Raw genomic sequence first — 13,528 nt, forward strand, 5'->3', positions numbered from 1 at the left:
TACTTAGCCATGTCTCGCTCTCCTTCGCTGATGTATTGAAGCCTTCTCTCGTAGACCACTTGAACCTGATATTGATGGCAAGCTTCACATAAGCATTAATAATTTCTAAGTAATTTGCTAGCAATTTCTTTAGGCTGACCCGATTGAGGGGAAGACCGTTCGATTTTGGAAGTTTTAGAAGAGCAATTTCCAAATTAGCTACCTATTTGGGCCCGTTGTGGTTTGCTTAATGTCCGAGGTTTTAAATCAGTAATCGAGCTTCTTGTACCTAAAACTCGAGAAATACACCACTCAATGCTTGTTTTCCGCATATTTTATCAACAATTTTCCCAACTATTTCGCCATTTTTTCCCGCTTTTTTAGCCGCTATTTTGCCAAATTTAATCAACTATTTTTTACGGTTCTAGTGACAAAGCATCATTTAATCTCATACAACTTATTGGCAGGTCATTAAATCATATCTTGATATGCATTTAAGGACCAGCTCAGCTATATGCTAATCTGAATCAAATTTTTTTTTTGATATATTTCAGCCAGGGCATCTAAATTTTAGTTTGATGTAAAACCACATGAAATCAAGCAGTTGTTACTTACGATCTGGCGTGCTAGAAAGAGCTCAGATATATTTTGGTAAATCTCTTCGAATTTTATAATGCATTAAAAGTGTAGCGAGAATTTATGAAACTGGCGACTCTTGCCTCAAAAAAATCTTTTGAAGAATAATCGAGTTGCTGAGTTACTTTTTAATTAACTAACTATTAACTTATTCAATATTTGTATCCGTAAAAAAGTTTGCTAAGTGTTACAAAAATATGTTAATCACTAATTTGCCAGCTAAGATGGTTTAAGTAATAGACAGAAAAGTTGTAGTAAAAAAGAAAAGCATTTAGCCTGTACTCCATTCCTCAACCCTCACATCAGTCAGACATCACATCAAAAGTATTTGCTAAGCTGAAGCGTGCCTTTCAAGCCATTTATCTTTCCTTCCTCTTCAAACTAATACCCAACCTGACTCGCGCCTACAAGTAAGCTTCATTACAAGAAATCAACCATCGAACTTCACCTGTGTAGAATGTCATTAGAGCTGAAGGTAGATGTTCCTCCGATACGGGATGGGACATGAAGCGCATGAACAATTCTTGGGTCCGATCCTGCACGAAAGGATTGATCACAAAGAACACCTCCACAATCTTGGACACTGTGGGAAGGAAGGAAGGACAGATATTTGAGTGAACAAATTGATCCATTTATATGGGACATCAAATCTTTTTTGAACTACATAATTTATTAAGGGGACCGGTAATCATGTACCAAAGGTGACTTGGAATCGTCATTTCTAGTCATTCATTTGGGGAAACCCATCCACCCACACAGCTAATTTGATGGACATCAAACCGCGCAAATCCATTTTTTTGAGCGACTTTGTTAGAATAGTCACCTTACCGTTACAACTAATTAAAAATGTAAAAAATGTGTGTCGTTTACTCGTGCCAAAAGAATGTATGGCGGAAATGATGGACACGATATAAGAAACATTGCTGCGTTGCTGATTTGCTTACCCAAGTAAGGATTGTTGAAAAACGATGGGGAGCATACCAAGACCAAGAGAAACGTCAGAATATTTTGGTCCACGTTCTCTGACACAAGTTGTGGCAGATATCTGAAAGAAACAGAAAAAATCATTGTCTGTAACATTCGTTTTACTGCTAATATTATAAGCTTACGTTTTCTGTTTCTACTATTGCTTTGGAACCGTGCGCATATAGCCACAAAATTAAAGCAATTTTCTTTCCATGGTTGTGTGTAACAGCTAGTTCGTAAAATTATTTTGCAATTGTTATCGGCTCATAACATCCAACTAACAAGACAAACATTCAATCTCCAATGAAGTCCCCGTGTATTCTCTCTCGAAAAAACGAAAATGGGCCTTCTACCTGTTTTTTTTCTGCACCCGAACGCTCCAATTTTCTGGTGGATTATGATACAGAGGTAATAAATGATGACTCTAATGAGTGCAATAAGCAATATTGATCCTCAATGATACTTAATTTCACAACAATTAAAGAAATATAAATGTTTGTTGTTTTTAATTTTTTCAACTTTTTTGAAATGTCGAATTATTGAAGTAGTTCTCTGGATTGAACCTCCGGATAAAAATTAGCATCTCAATTTTTTCTTTCATTGCTTGAAAAGAAAAGGACAAATTTGCAAAAAAAAAAAAAAAAAACGCATGTCCCCCAAAATGGTTACTTAATCCAGATTCTGAATCTTAGGTTGGTTCTAATAACCAAAGGGAAACGAGTGAACAGAGCAAAGCAAAAAATAGGTTTTAAATTTGCCATCTTAAACTATTGGGGATTACATTTTCAACAGAAGTAAAAAAAAGTGTGCCAAAAAAAAAAAAAATTGCATCTCTTGGTTCCTTGATAAAGTGCCTCCTCCAAATTCATGATCAATATTAGGCTTCTGTCAAATTTCGCTTAATACCAAACGCGCGTTACGATCGACCAAAGGCGGGCCTTGGCATTCTGAAACTGCTGAAAGGCGAACTAAACCTCGTCACTTACTGCATGGCAAAGAGAAGAAAATCGGCCAGGTCATCAATGGCCCATTCTGGCAGGGCGGCAAAGCTGTTGGGAATATCGTTCGCATTCAAGGGCAGCTGCGACGAGATGTCCTCATGCACACTCTTTTGAATGCACCCACTCTCCTTGTTCACCTTTCCAAGCATGTTATACAGCAGGAATTCACACACGGAAGAGTAGAACTGAAGGCAGCGGGTGATCAGATTCTGATCCAAGAGCCCGGTGTCCGCACATGCCTTGGATTTGCTCAGTTTCTGAAATCAATCCATGAACACATGCGATCAATCTTGATCAACCCTCTTTGTCTTGCTCTTGACCGATAAGGTGTTGTTTATCTTGTGCAGGAATGAATGTCTGGGTGCTATTTGTACTCAGGAAGAAACCCTCACCTTCACTTGAGATTGGTATTTCTTTAGGATTTGTCGATTTCGCATGGCCGTTGGCGAGTTCTTCCACTGGGTTTCGGTCTTTTCCAATTCGTCCACGGCTTTTTGCAGCTCTCTTAGGTGTCGAATTCTTCTCTGATACCTCCGAATGCAGGGTAAGATGGATAAGTGGTGGGCATACAAGGTCAAATACCAACAGTCCGTATGGAAATTCAGTCCTTTGCCGCGTTTCTTCACCACAATATCTATTTAAATCGGGAGTTCAAAACGTCATATATACATTTATACATAATACTCTTGATAAAAAAAAAGTTTTAAAAGCGCTCTCATTGGAAGGGTGATTTTGCCGTGGTGACTTCAGTTTCTAACTAATTTGATGAATTTTAGAGTTTCATCAGAAATTTCATTTTTATTGATGAAAAGTAATTTTCATCGCCATAATTTGTCCTCACTTCAACTTTAGGAAACTTTATCTCATTGCTCTCAGTTCATAAATTGCTGGAAATTGCGATAGGATGGTACATTTCCATGAGCCTTCAAAGCCCCTTTTGAAAGAGAAAGAAAGTTAGGCATCCAATAAAAGTCACTTTCGCCCCATGTAATTATTCAGATTTCGATTTCAAAAGGGAACTTGACGCGAAGACTTTTTTGAAGCCTCATTTCTTTGACCTTTGAAATAAGAAAGTAACACCAATCGAATAAATAGCTATTTCAATTTGCAACATTTATCATCCTCAATGGGATGAATCAACTGATGTATAATGATAAGGGAAATAGATGAAGTATAGGTTCCAGTCTTCATTTCATTTTCAAAGATTCTTGAAGAAAAGCCTGGTCTGAAGAAGCTAGACTAAACTTTTTCATCACTTGTTTCAACAGGCATGAACGAAACTCACTCATAAAAAGAAAATCCCGCTAACGACCTTTCATCCAAGTTTAAAAAAAAATTTAACTTTTCAATCTGCCATAATCACCTTCTTTCTTTAGCCACTCTTGAAGTTCTGCTTCAGTCATTTTCAATCTGGTAGTATCGTCTGGCAATTTGATCAGGTTGTCTTCGCGTTGCAGGTAGTAAATGTCTACTTTGTCCATCTTGACCTTGGAGGCCAAATGTTGCAGAACCGATAGAAAGTTCAGCATGAATCCATCTCCAGCCACTTGACGCTCATTCACCTGAAAACAAAATGGAATTCTATTTGTGATCCAATGACCAATTTTACCCCGAGATACAGGTATTGGTATGCTTTCACATTTGGCCAATCATATTTTTGTTCAAGTCGTTTCAACGCAGATTATGGATTCTGATCAAAATCATTTATTCACTCGGACCAAAAAAATCATATTCACGCAACCTTTGTACTATTGGGAGGTCATTATATCCGATTGCTTCGTTTGGGTGGGGACAAGCAAACGAAGAAACAAGAGAAAACGTTTCAAGATGCTACACTTTATGAAGAAGATAGTCTTTGAGCAACTAATGTTTAAGTATTGTGACACAATCAATAACTCACTATTTCTTTTGGGAAGATTTTAAATCGTGCAAGGAGTTTTAGCCTGTTTGCTTGATAGGGCATCAAAACTTTTGCAATCATCATTTCCCATAAGGTTGCGCTATGAAAATGAAACTTTTCGAATTGTTGGTGAATTATTTGAAAAAGTGTATTTTTTGGTTCTACTTACTTTTACAATATCTCAAGATATAATCAATTGCTCTTTAAGCAACAACATAATACATAGGTAATTCTATTTCTACCCAAAAATGACGGATAACCGTTTCGATGTTTGGCAAAATTAAAACAGACCAAAGGGATTAACAATTCGAGATCATTTATTTACCGTTCAAGTTCATTAATGGTTATCCTACTGTAAGTCTGGTGTAATCAAACCCAATCAAAAACTTTCATTACTCATTCTTTTGGGTTTTTTTCCCCCAAATTCTCCTCAACCTTAAAACTTCAGACCACCTATTATGTTTGATAAGCATAATATTCGGGCCTGTGCAAGAGTCCTTTACTCTGATCTAAGCTCTGCGCCCCTAGAGGAGGCAGAGGGCGCTATTCCTCTATGCGCTGAAGGCTCTTGCTAAAAGGAGTCAATTTGTCAGGAGCAATATTCTTCAATTTTTATTCCCTTGAACTGCTTGACGTGATTCATTACCTGCATTTGCTCTCGCTTCTGATTTCTTTTCAGGATCTCTCGTAGAAATTGAAGGACAGGTTCACGCGTGCTTGAGTTGACAAGAATGGCATGAAAGATCCGATGAAGCGAAGTCTAAAAATAATTGGGAAGAAGTTAGAAACCCTGAACTGGTTTTATGTTATAGGAATACAAATATTTTTCATTTGGAGCATTAGTTTGATGTAAAAAAAGTTATAAAATGCCGTTAACCTCAGGCTTAAACATATCAGTGTGTGGATACAAGATTACAAGGGATTTACTTAATCGTTTAGACAAGACTTTCATCTCCTCTTTCGGTGATTGAGTGGTCTTAACAATACAAAATAAGAAAATAACATGGGTTTTCCCTTCATCATACTTACCTAATATCTCTTTTTATTTAGAACGCTCATGTAAGCGTTACATGAATGATTTGACGAATTTATTCCGGGGACAAAAAAAAAGGGGCCCTGATTTCAAACTTTCAAAAATTTATTTAAAAATTAACATTGCAAATATTCTGCTTTTGAAAGATCAAGTCAAAGTTTCTCCTCGATGTGCAGAATCCATTTTGGATCATGATGTTGAAAAGAAGCCATTGAGAATAAAGGCAATAACATTAGATTTAATTTGTCGCTTTATTCGTTATCAATTGACAAAAAGTGTCCAATCGATTCAGTTTTTTTGAAATATTTTCGTTGAAAACATGATGTTTCCTCGGGGTGGTCTCATTTCCAACATTTACGAAAAATTGGCACCAAAAGGGGCCAGTTTTAATTTTTTTTACCCGAGTCCTTTGTAATAGGGGAGGGCATAAAAAGACAAATATTCATCAGTACCATTATTTACAGTCACTTTGGAAGCAGTCCAAGCACATTTCTAATGATCGTTATTTAATCAAAGGGCACAAATTAAAGTTCCCATTCTTTGTCAAAATTGACCATGTCGAAAATAGACATAACATATTCTAGGGCTTAGCGCTCTTGACTGATTTCAATGAACTCTTCACTTCAAAAAGTATCCATTAATGGTTTATGATGGCCATGTACCAGGTGGATTCAAAAGGAAATTACTTTCCTCAATTGGTTAAAAAAAATTGAAATATATCACTACCTAATATCAACAACTTATTAACAAAATATCAATTTCTGCTACGTCTGACCCTGATGCAACTAATTCCATTTCACCCAAGCGTGTTAACGGCAGCCTTACCAAGTTGAGCGTGATGTTATTTTTGACCTTGCAAACGCAAGAGAACGCCAAGAAGATAAAAAAGCTAATAAAATATTTAATTAGACCACGACTATTCGTCAACCCAGTATTAAAAAATTCGTGCCATTTTCAACATGGATGTTTTTGTTCTAAAGTTTTATGAATCATGGTTTAGCCATCAAAATGGATTTAAGCCAAAGGTACTACTCGAAATTGACTACTAAATATTTCAATTTTGGCAACCAAAGCTGTTACATTAAAATAAAAATGCATTTTGACTTCAAAAACTCTTGGAATAATGGCACTATTCACTCGACTATTAAGACAGTTCTGCCCCATGGTTTCTCATACCCGCATGAATTCCATTTCACTTTGGAGTTGTTGAGCAATGGATCGAACCAAGGAAGCCGCTTGTTTGCCCGAGAAATGCTTCTCAGCCACGCCCGGATCCTCCTCCGCAAACACCGAAATCATTAAAAACGGGCCCAGGACCGTGGTGGTGGTGATTTCACGGCCCACGGCTTCACTCAGGGTTCCTGGCATCCATAGGGGCTGTAAGCGGATGGAACACATTGTTAGTGTTCAAAACCAGGGTTTTAACCACGAGATGAGGCCAAGAGATGCTTTAACATGATTTCTGAGCGTCATTCGATATTAACTTTTGTAGCGACAAACGTGGCACAATTAAGTGATGATTTCAGTCGTCCAAATTATGAAACTTTTTCTCCAAATTTCAGATAATTTGCCTAGACCACAAAAGTTTGAACCAGAAGAGATGCAATTATCCTGGGAATAACCTTGAATAGCCAGACAAAAATGTGGACTTCGTGAATTGAGATTGGATCAAGGTCGCTACGAGTACAAACATGGATTTTGATTTTCTCTTCGATTGAACGACTGGATCAAAAGTTACGTATGCACTCTCAAAGTGCAATTCATAACCAGGTACAGAATGAATGAGCTATCAATCAATTACCAGAAGAAGGTTAACTCATTCATTACTTTATATAGAGTTATGTGGTGAGCTTTGAGGGGGCACAACTTTTAATCCAGTCATTCGATTGAGCTGAAAATCAAAATACATAATCTTAGCGCCCTAAGGCCCCTCTTAATTGAAGAAGAACGCATGCCCTGACTCGATACCGAAATGTCAATTCTTGATTCTAGCCTCCCCCCTCCCCCAGTCCATTTTCTACATTTTCTAGTGGTACATGTCTACACCTACCAATTCGGTGAGAAGTTGGCAGAACGGTCGTTGTCCCCCTGAGCCAGCACCGGTGGTCTTCAATTCACAGAGCTCGGTCATGGCAATGATGGGTGTCTTGTAACTGGAGTCCACCAAGCTCGATTTCCTGGCCTCGGCGATGATTGACTCCATCAAGGGGGAAAAGATCTATAAAGATTCATCTTTCCATGCATTCGTCCATAATACTCAAGGTGAGTTCTAGGATGGAAAACCAAGTTTGAATCCGAAGTAGGACTAGTGCTGGGGCGAGTTTTTCGCAATCCGAGTCTTCTTGATCGACTTCAGTACAGTGAAAGACGGGAGTAGTCTCAGCAATAGTCCTACTTCCCTCCTCAAACCGTATGCAATATGCAATCTTGGTTTTCCATCCTAGAGTAAATCCGCCTCTATGCTAATACCGTTTTGAAAGTGTCCCATTCTCCTGAGGTGTGACTGACCAGATCGACCAAGAATCCCATGGGCATGGTTTGTTCCAAGAGAGGTTTGGCGAGGGCGGAATGAGCGATTCCACAGACATTGTTCTCCGTGTCAAACACGTTTTGAAGGACTAATGAGGTAAATTGCAACACTTGGGTCAGAGCACTGGTCATCAAGTCACTGACAACGGGTATTGAGGCTCTCTGCAAAGGGGAAGATCACATTGATATTAAATATCTATCTTGGTTTACTCAGAGACAAGTGATACATTTGACCCACCGAGAGAGTAATTCAATTTGAATAGAACAAGTAATTTCACAATAGACAACAGCCCCGAGATTTACTTGGCATGCATAAAACGCTCTTTATCCGGATTTTTGTAAACATAATATTTATTTATTTATTTCATATAAAACGAGTTAGGCTTTCAATTGACTCACCTTCTTATACGTTCTCTCTTCTTCGGCGATTCTCTCATAACAATTGAAGAGGTATGCTACTATTGAGTCTTGTAGACTGGCTGCCGATTTCTTAGCCACCCCGGGGGGATAAGTTCCTAAAACAATAAATATATAAATATTTTTCAAAAATATGAAATTAGTCCAGCCCTCAGCTCATTCACTTACCTTCGGTCATGATAAAGATAACTTCAGTCAGAATGTCCGCTATCACATCATTGTAGCAGACTTGCTCATCGGCCAGGTCTTTATGAATCTGAGTCGTATCGGAGAGGTCCAAATTGGAGGATGGACTGGACGAGGAACAAAGCTTCACTCGAAAGATATTCTCCAGACTGTTCCGCAATTGTTTGGGTGTCACCTCGTACGAGGCACTGAAAAAGGAACCAAAGGTGGGCTTCAATTGTAAAACTGTAACTCCCTAACTCAATTTCTCCGCCGACGATCATAAGAGTGCTTTATTTTATTTCTAGGGAACGACCTATTTTGACTTATTCATTGCTCTCCAATAATTGTTCCCGTTTTGTGAACTGATGCTAGTTCATTTTCTTCACACGATAAGAAATTGCGATAATCTGGCCGTGGTGGCGCTTTATCTTTGATGCTATTGTCCTGCCATCTACGAGTCAAGCTAAGAAGTACAAAAAGTGTCCGTTCGAATGCTAAGGAGCCTGCCAGGAAGTGGATTCAGAGAGAAAAAAGTAAGCCCTAAAACGGGGTATTTTCGCTCTTCCTTTTTTCTTTAGGCTAACTCCCTCTGCGGACTTCCATATCTAATTCTGTACATGAACCCGCAATATAATCAATTGATTTCTAATAAAATCCATGTCTCATACAAGTGAAAGCATATGTTAGCTACACTAACCATCGGCCACATTAAATGAAATCTAGTTCCAATTTCCGTCCAACATTGTGCTGAGTTTGGCCCTTTTAAAATAGGCTTTAGCGTCATTATTTTCGATCTTATTGGACAATGGCCATAATATGCATCAAACGCTAAAAGCTGTGCTTTAATCCCAACATGCTTATTTTGATTGACAAAAATCCTTGATCAACATTACATTCAAGCTAAGCTGATCCAACAAGTCTATTTGACTCTTAATTAAATGTGTTACAAATTCAAAGTGAAGTAACAATAGTATATCTTTCAGTTACATTTTCAGTAGCAGCAAGGAAGCCCACAGAAAAAAAAATTGATGGAAATAAAATTAGCTTGGTCAGTGTGAGTGACACTCTCTGATGTTTATTAGCATACCTGCTTGAAGTGCGTTGTCGCTTCTCCACAAATTCCTTTTTCTCCGATCCGCATCCGGATCCTTGAGAGGTCGCTTCATCCACTTCCATCATGGTCTCAACACCCGAGTCAAAGTCATTGGAGATCTGGCTGGATATCACCGCTCCGCCATCTTGGCTTGCCCCCGTCTCCATACTCTGATTCTATTCACGGCAAAAAAAAACAAAAATCACTGCAGTTTCGCTCATTTGGAAGCCAAAAGGCCCCCAGAACACCTACCTGAACCGTGTCAGCCTTGATATCTACGGCCGGAGCATTAGCCAAACCGAATGAGGCCTCACTCTTCGAAATATGAGCCTCTACCAAATTATGACGCTTCACGCCACTCTCCGATTTGACGGGGGAAGTATCCATGGACTGAACGGCTTCCTCCGTGATCTGATCGCCGCCAGAAGCTGATGAACCATTGTTCGAGCCCTCCTGGTCTGTTTTCTTGGGCGTTTCTTGGTCTTTGTCGCCTCCTTGGGCACGATTCGCCCCGGCCGATCCAGCACCGCCCAAACGAGCCAAACGCTTCCGCCGAATCTGAATCCGACAAAAGGCATTTGTGAATACACGATTTCAACTGGTCGACACATCAGTTTCAGAAGCCATTGCTCGTTGAAAATTGAAAAAGCCAAATTTAGAGCAATGTTGAATGAAATTGGGATTAAATTTCATTCAATGTGGTCAAGGGATGGTAAAGCTAAAAAAACAGGTTTTAACTTGTTTCAGCATTAAACCTTTGAAAAACGTCAGGGACTTTGATCGCGGATTCACGTACTGAATTAGACAAGAGATTTCTCAGGGGGAGTTGATTGATTTTAGTTCGAATATTATTGGCCAATAAATCAGTTTGGTTTCAGAAAATGAGATGTGATCAAGCAATAAAAATTGATTCAATATGTGTTGAATTGTAGCCGAAACTTTTTGCCTGACAATTATTGGACAATGGAATGGGAACATAATGGTTTTACTGGAGCCATGATCTCCCCCTACCAACTATCATCACCCTGGGCCAATTCTGGCAAACTAGTTCAAACTAATCATGGACCCGCTTTATACTTTTATACTTCTCCTGAAATGGACATATCTTAACCGGAAATGGAGCAAATCTAGGGCAAAGTTATTAACTTACTATTGGGTATTTTGAGCCTTTGCTTTAGAAATACGAAAACATTCAACAGCTTACTTAAATTTGAAATACTTTTTTAATACGCTGACGCATTTTCCAAAGTGTTTGAAACTGGAACAGAAAGTGCGCCATACAGTTCATTTTCTCTTGGCTCTAGGATGTAAGTTTCGTCCAGACAAAATGAAAATCAAGATGCAAGTCATCGCATAATATTACGCATCAAAAACCCTCTTGACGTTGTGCAGAAAACAGAGTCCTCTTTCTCAAAGCTTGACCATCTCATTGAGCTCGATCCATCATTTATCATCAAGATTCACAAGCCTTCTTCCAATTACCCATTTCCGACCCATGATTCAATTGTTCATTGTCTTTGTCTGGCAAAAGGCAACTTTTGTTCCAGGGATTTGGCCACCTAGTCTCATATTTACCCATGATTCTGTGCTCTAAAATACCAAGCCCCCCATGAGGACACGGCTTGGCCTCAACAGTCAATGTTCGACTCATGTGGAACCTCCAACTGAACTGGAACCCCGATGGAGGATGGAGCTTATTCAGAATCAATATCTGGTCTCACCTCATCCTGATCCGGATCCATGCTGACGTGGTTGGCGATGGATTGACCCGCCCCACTGACGATTGGCTGGGTTGATCCGGTTGATGAGGCCGTGGGAACGTTCCGCGTTGATTTCCGCTCGGCTAAATGTCAACTTGAGAGGTCGTAATCCTCCAGGAACTGCGTCTGTCTGACCGTCAGTGTGGCAATCTTGCTGTCTGTCTTTCTTTCTTTCTCAGCCGTTTTTTATGCGTCAGCTGAGTCATTCCACTGGGAAACTGTCGAATTGGTCTAACCATTTTTTTAAGTTATAGATTGGCCTTAGGTTGGGTGTGTAAGTTTTGATAAATATTGCGAGAAAGAATTCTATTACGCTGGACCCGCTGGACCTATGAAGGGTAAAGACGAGTTGGTGTTGATTTGGTTGGGCTGTCACTTGAATAATTCACCATGTAGCAGTGTTGGGGCTATCAATCATTGACTGCACCCTCTACCACGAGTAATCATTTTACTCATCACAACCACCTATGCCATCATAAGTGTTCGATTGGGCTTTTGCCCTTCCTTTTTCTGTGGCTAATCCAAGTCTCAGTTAAGGTAATCAGTAGACTCTGACAAAATATGTTGTTTTCACATCAAGTAGAAATTGCAGAAGTTTGACAATATGGGTGTGCAAAGTCAGACTCATCTTTGATTTTTTGATTATTTGCCTGACTTGTTGAGTCCAGACTCAAGTCCTGCATAAAAATCAAAATATTTGTCTTGTGAAATTCTAGGAAAAAATGAATATCTTTTTATTGGCAAGTCCATGAATTTCTCCAAAATCAAGTGAGAGACTTGACTACACTCAGACTTGAGTCCAGACTTACCCCAGCACTACCCAAAGCATTCATCAGTTCCAATGATCAGGACTTGTTGCAGAACATTTTACTCTCAATGACAGGGCTTTGAAAATGGTCAGAGTAAGGGCTGAGGAGCTCTGGACCAAGAAAATCAGAAATCTCTAGACTGAGTGTACTAGCGCTAGGTGTGCACAATGCAATAAATGAGTTCTGTCAGGTTTATATGCTTGAATGATTTTGCTGACCCATAGGCTCTCTAAAACATGAGTCAACAAGGTCATTCAAGATGAGGCAGGTTACGTAAAGTTTGGGCTTGTTCACTATTAATAGTTTGAATTGATTTATTTTGGGTTGAAGTGGCATATGATATTATAAATTCATTTGCTTTCCTGTCATGGTACCTAATTCAGATAAAAAACCCTTTTTGTTGTCTTTTATCTTCAGATGTCTCTTGCTTTTGTCCTCTCATGATCATTCAGTCTTCTCCATTCCCTCCTTGGACTACATTCTTTAGAGCAGAAGAATTCTTCCTGGCACACATTGACAATGAGATTGCATGCACGCAACCTCAGGTAAAATCTCTTGAAAAAATTGATGAGGAAGCTGTTCAGAAGCAGGCTGTGTTAGGCTTGACTTCGGCTGTTTGCTTGAAATTGGGTAGACCTGAGCTGTTCTGTCAGCTATTTTTTTAGGGAAAACTAGGGGAAAACTAATCTTATGACGTCATGTTATGGGGGCATGATAGGTCCAAATCAGTGGACTTGGCCCTCTGCCGAAATTTAGTTGTACCATTGAGTAGGATACTATGTCAAGAAAGTGACTGCACGCAGAACGGACATGGCATTAAGACGAAACAGATGATGTTAAGAGAGCTTCGAACATTGGGATGTAACAGAGTAACAATCATTGACACGACACCCCTTGAATGGATTTTGGAAATAAGTGGACGCATTCTGATGTGATATGTTTGGTTATAATCGTAATTTTATGCAAAAGGTTTGTGGAGTTTTAACATTTTCCTAAACCAACAATAAAGCGGTCACCCTCAGCGTAAGACAAGGAGGGTTGTACTAACGATCCTAAATGGTAAAATTGAGCCCTTTCAGGCGTCAAAAATCCTCAAAAGAATGATCCAGGGATTTTACACAGGATATTTGGTTGCGTGATTTTCAACTATTGCAAATGTCATCTAACTTCTGGCACGTTTAAATCAAAATAGAATATCAACTTTGAATGACTCAACAATATAGATTAGCTCATTCAA

At 39.1% G+C, this 13,528-nt stretch overlaps 1 protein-coding gene across 1 annotated transcript in view; it reads right to left on the reverse strand.

Moving 5' to 3' along the window:
- Positions 1–11,680, reverse strand: part of LOC131882807 (ubiquitin conjugation factor E4 B-like) — a 25,856-nt gene extending 14,176 nt beyond the window's left edge. The window contains exons 1-14 of the mRNA XM_059230072.1: positions 11,444–11,680; positions 9,975–10,280; positions 9,717–9,898; positions 8,630–8,835; positions 8,444–8,559; positions 7,985–8,206; positions 7,566–7,733; positions 6,692–6,892; positions 5,129–5,242; positions 3,946–4,144; positions 2,975–3,216; positions 2,568–2,839; positions 1,560–1,660; positions 1,064–1,198 (exon numbers count right to left, since the gene is read on the reverse strand). Coding sequence (XP_059086055.1) covers positions 1,064–1,198; positions 1,560–1,660; positions 2,568–2,839; positions 2,975–3,216; positions 3,946–4,144; positions 5,129–5,242; positions 6,692–6,892; positions 7,566–7,733; positions 7,985–8,206; positions 8,444–8,559; positions 8,630–8,835; positions 9,717–9,898; positions 9,975–10,280; positions 11,444–11,464 — 2,485 coding nt within the window. The 5' untranslated portion in view covers positions 11,465–11,680. The remainder of the gene's footprint in view (positions 1–1,063; positions 1,199–1,559; positions 1,661–2,567; positions 2,840–2,974; positions 3,217–3,945; positions 4,145–5,128; positions 5,243–6,691; positions 6,893–7,565; positions 7,734–7,984; positions 8,207–8,443; positions 8,560–8,629; positions 8,836–9,716; positions 9,899–9,974; positions 10,281–11,443) is intronic.
- Positions 11,681–13,528: the final 1,848 nt, after the last annotated feature.

This window comes from Tigriopus californicus, chromosome 6 (assembly GCF_007210705.1).
Source record: "Tigriopus californicus strain San Diego chromosome 6, Tcal_SD_v2.1, whole genome shotgun sequence".
In the NCBI taxonomy this organism is placed as follows: Eukaryota; Metazoa; Arthropoda; class Copepoda; order Harpacticoida; family Harpacticidae; genus Tigriopus; species Tigriopus californicus.